The sequence below is a fragment of the Triticum dicoccoides genome, chromosome 7B, assembly GCF_002162155.2.
Source record: "Triticum dicoccoides isolate Atlit2015 ecotype Zavitan chromosome 7B, WEW_v2.0, whole genome shotgun sequence".
NCBI classification, from domain to species: domain Eukaryota; kingdom Viridiplantae; phylum Streptophyta; class Magnoliopsida; order Poales; family Poaceae; genus Triticum; species Triticum dicoccoides.
Window position 1 is genome coordinate 119,736,238 of NC_041393.1, and position 4,459 is coordinate 119,740,696.

The 4,459-nt window shown below is 55.5% G+C and overlaps 1 protein-coding gene across 1 annotated transcript; it reads left to right on the top strand.

Moving 5' to 3' along the window:
* Window positions 1-359: 359 nt before the first annotated feature.
* Window positions 360-3,521, top strand: LOC119337992 (probable auxin efflux carrier component 1c). Its single transcript, XM_037610283.1, has 6 exons — window positions 360-1,712; window positions 1,813-2,050; window positions 2,152-2,237; window positions 2,360-2,517; window positions 2,816-2,892; window positions 3,019-3,521. Exons 1-6 carry the CDS (start codon window positions 578-580, stop codon window positions 3,083-3,085), a joined length of 1,761 nt encoding a protein of 586 aa, XP_037466180.1. The 5' UTR covers window positions 360-577; the 3' UTR covers window positions 3,086-3,521.
* The last annotated feature ends 938 nt before the right edge of the window (window positions 3,522-4,459 follow it).

The window sequence follows — 4,459 nt, forward strand, 5'->3', positions numbered from 1 at the left end:
TGGGTGTGGCTTCGAGCTGAACTCACAGTGCGCCATCGGTTTGTGCAGGTCAGAGACATCGACTATTCCCTCTTCGATCTGTTTGTACATTTGTTTTTCATCAAGGATGTTCTTGTAAGGCTCAAAAATTCCATCCCCATTTTTCTGAAATTGTACTGCATTACACAATATTTTAGTCCTCCAATTTTCAGGAGTATACAATTTGAAGTTGCCTTTTGGTATTTCCTCAATCCCCATTTCAGCTCCCCCTTTCTCTGTCCTTCCCAGCGTGGGGCTGCGTGACCGTTCACTGTTGAACGCACACACATGATGTGTATAAATAATCCCCCGCACATATGCCCACTCCCCCTCCCCTCATTGGCTCCCCCGCCTGCCTCCCCCCGATCGCCAAACTCCCCGACCCCGCCGCGCGGCCACCGCGCCCGCGCCATAAATCAAGCTAGCGCTGCTTCACTTGAACAACGCCGCACCTCACCGCCACCGCACACCTCCCCTGCCGCGCCGCCGTGACAGCGTAGGAAGGAAGAGCGAGCGAGCGAGCGTTTGTTGGCGCAGCGGCGGCGGCCGGCACGGCAAGATGATCACGGGCACGGACTTCTACCACGTCATGACGGCGATGGTGCCGCTGTACGTGGCGATGATGCTCGCGTACGGCTCCGTCAAGTGGTGGCGCATCTTCACGCCGGACCAGTGCTCCGGGATCAACCGCTTCGTCGCGCTCTTCGCCGTGCCGCTGCTCTCCTTCCACTTCATCTCCACCAACAACCCCTACACCATGAACCTCCGCTTCATCGCCGCCGACACGCTGCAGAAGCTCATCGTGCTCGCGCTGCTCACGCTCTGGAGCCACCTCTCCCGCAACGGCTCCCTCGAGTGGACCATCACGCTCTTCTCCCTCTCCACGCTGCCCAACACCCTCGTCATGGGCATCCCGCTCCTCAAGGGCATGTACGGCGACGAGTCCGGCAGCCTCATGGTGCAGATCGTGGTGCTCCAGTGCATCATCTGGTACACGCTCATGCTCTTCATGTTCGAGTACCGCGGCGCCAGGATCCTCATCACCGAGCAGTTCCCCGACACCGCCGGCGCCATCGCCTCCATCGCCGTCGACCCGGACGTCATGTCGCTCGACGGCAGGAGGGACATGATCGAGACGGAGGCGGAGGTCAAGGAGGACGGCAAGATTCACGTCACCGTGCGCCGCTCCAACGCCTCCCGCTCCGACATATACTCGCGCCGCTCCATGGGGTTCTCCAGCACCACGCCGCGCCCCAGCAACCTCACCAACGCCGAGATCTACTCGCTGCAGTCGTCGCGGAACCCCACGCCCCGGGGCTCCAGCTTCAACCACACCGACTTCTACTCCATGGTGGGCCGCAGCTCCAACTTCGCCGCCGGGGACGCGTTCGGCCCGGTGGTGCGCACCGGCGCCACCCCGCGTCCGTCCAACTACGAGGAGGACAAGGCCGGCAACAACAACAACAGCAAGTACGGGCAGTACCCGGCGCCCAACCCCGCGATGGCGGCGCCGCAGAAGCCGGCCAAGAAGGCGGCCAACGGGCAGGCCAAGGGCGAGGACGGCAAGGACCTGCACATGTTCGTGTGGAGCTCCAGCGCGTCGCCCGTGTCCGACGTGTTCGGCAACGGCACCGAGGCGTACAACGACGCCGCCGCCAAGGACGTCCGCGTGGCCGCCGCCTCGCCGCGCAAAGGTTCCATTCCGTTCGACTGTCCTAGCCATTCTCGGCAAGTTAATAAGTGCCCGCGCTAATTAATCTGTTCTGTTATTGGTAACTGATCAATCAATCACAGCGGACGGCGTGGAGCGTGACGAGTTCAGCTTCGGGAACAAGGAGAGGGACGCGGAGGCCGGCGACGAGAAGGCCGCGGCGGAGCAGGGCACCGCGGGCCTGGTGGCGGCGCCCACGGTGATGCCGCCGACCAGCGTGATGACCCGCCTCATCCTCATCATGGTGTGGCGCAAGCTCATCCGCAACCCCAACACCTACTCCAGCCTCATCGGCCTCATCTGGTCCCTCGTCTGCTTCCGGTAATCACTCACTCACTCCGCCCCCAGCGTCCGCCGGCGAGGTTAATGAACGCGTCCGTCAGTTACCGAGCAGTTAATTAACCAGTTACGCATGCATGCAGGTGGAACTTCGTCATGCCGGCGATCATCATGAAGTCCATCGCCATCCTGTCCGACGCCGGCCTCGGCATGGCCATGTTCAGCCTCGGTGCGCCCCTCTCTGCTCCTCCGCATGCATGCATACATGCCAGCCAACTGTGGTTCGATATCATTCATTCATATGCAGTAGAGTGGGGCTGACATTTGTGTGCATCTGGCGCATGCATGCAGGGCTGTTCATGGCGCTGCAGCCGCGGATCATCGCGTGCGGGAACAAGCGGGCGACGTTCGCCATGGCCGTGCGGTTCTTGACCGGCCCGGCCGTCATGGCCGCCGCCTCCATCGCCGTCGGCCTCCGCGGCACCCTCCTCCACATCGCCATCGTGCAGGTACGGCCAGAGACGACACCCGACCAACCAAACCAACCGAGCCGAGCACACACAGACACAGCACAGGCTTGCACACTGACAAGAAGCGCCTTTCGATGAAAAAAGAAAGGGGAACACCGGTCAAGTGGCCGGCCGGCCGGGCACGCCGATACGACGCCATGAGCGCATGCACTCCGCCCTGTTCCCTGCGCCGGGAAAGCGCGGCAACGCCCGCTTTCGCTTTACGCTTTCGCACGCACGATGCACAGTTTGGTTCTGGTTTGTTTGTTTAAGCTGCTGGTTCGTTTTCTTTTCGCAGGCAGCGCTGCCCCAGGGCATTGTCCCCTTCGTCTTCGCCAAGGAGTACAGCGTGCACCCCGACATCCTCAGCACGGCGTAAGTGCATGCAGCCAGCCCGCGTACTAGTAAAAACCATGAAATCTGGCAGCGGGCGTGGGCGGAGATTCTCCACGCCTGCGTGCATTTGCTCTTGTCTCACCCGCCGTTCTCTTGTGCATGCAGTGTCATCTTCGGCATGCTCATCGCGCTGCCCATCACGCTGGTCTACTACATCCTGCTGGGGCTGTGAGCTAACGGAGACACGGCCGGGCTGCGTGCAACCATGCCGGCGTGGCGTAGGAGACAGACGGACAGAGGAGGGGACAAGGGAGCTGCAGCGGCTCCATGCGCCTGCCGGGGACATGATGCGTGCTGCTCCTGCATGCATGAGGGAGGCTAATTACTAGGATTCTTAATTAGGTGTAGGGATCAGATGGGGTGAGGGGAGGAATGTTTAGGGCAAGAGTTTCAGTTGTTGGTAAATTAAAGGACTACCAAAATCAAAGGTTGGGGAGGATCAATCCGGTTTGGGGTTTTAGAAGATGTATGTACTCCCATGTGTGTGTTGGCAGAGGTTTCTTTCCCTGGAGGGAGGATTGCTGGGCTGGGCTGGGCTGGGTTGGCCTTGTAAAATGGATGTCAATTTGATGAAATTAATGCTAGAGCTCTTGTTCACCTTATTACTACTTTCTCCATCAATCTATATATTACTAGTACTTGGCAGGCTGATGGTTGTTTTAGCGTCTAGTCGTGCCTTCAACAATGCAATTTTTTCCCTTGTGAATTGGGGTTGTAATGTTTTTTGAACACTTCTTTTAGGAGAAGAGATGATAATGCATCATGAGCAGAGCATCCTTCTCAATGTGTTGGCCTAGCCATCAACTATTGATGATGTTCCTAGCTCGGACCAATTTGGTACCAAAGGTTCACGCATCAACATCTTGCTAACCGAAATACCAATCGCTCAATGATTAAGTTCATTGTTTCTAAGCATAATTTGGACTTACACAATTGAATCTGGGTATTTATTTCTTCTGCGGCAGAGTAGCTAAATCTCGAGCCGCTTAATGTTTAAAAGGGAATATATTATGTTAAAATTCCACATTATTGTAATAAGGAGGTGTAGATGGAACTTCTTGAATGTTTGTCTAATGTGGTCGTTCTGACGCCTTAATTAGATTCCTGTTGGATTATATATTATATTATGTAGACGAAATTAGTTGAAAAATGTATCATCCAGCTAGTCACTACCTTATTTTAGGATTGCATTACATCCACCTCATGATTGCTCAGATACATTTAGACTCATGCATAAACTGAAACAATTTAATGTAATAAGAAATGACCAGTATACATATCCATATAATCGTAAAAGAATGTGGCTATAAAACATTGAGTGGAAAAAACAATGATTTTGCCGAAAAGGGCAATACCATCCTCAACCACGGTTTTCTCAAAACATTAAGGCCCTGTTCGGTTCGTAGGTTTTGCAAAGGAAAACCGCTGGAATTGCAAAACAGAGGAAAGGAAGCTGGAGCAACGTTCGGAACGGAGGAAAGAGCCGATTCATTTCCTATGGAACACTGTTGTGGGATGCTCATTTCACAAGAAAATAAAAATCCAC

Excerpts from the sequence above, each read along its gene's own strand:
- LOC119337992 (XM_037610283.1), top strand. The coding sequence starts at position 578 with ATGATCACGGGCACGGACTTCTACCACGTCATGACGGCGATGGTGCCG. Across the intron at positions 2,518-2,815 it reads TCCACATCGCCATCGTGCAG|GCAGCGCTGCCCCAGGGCAT; the intron begins GTACGGCCAGAG and ends TTCTTTTCGCAG. Across the intron at positions 2,893-3,018 it reads CCCGACATCCTCAGCACGGC|TGTCATCTTCGGCATGCTCA; the intron begins GTAAGTGCATGC and ends TTGTGCATGCAG.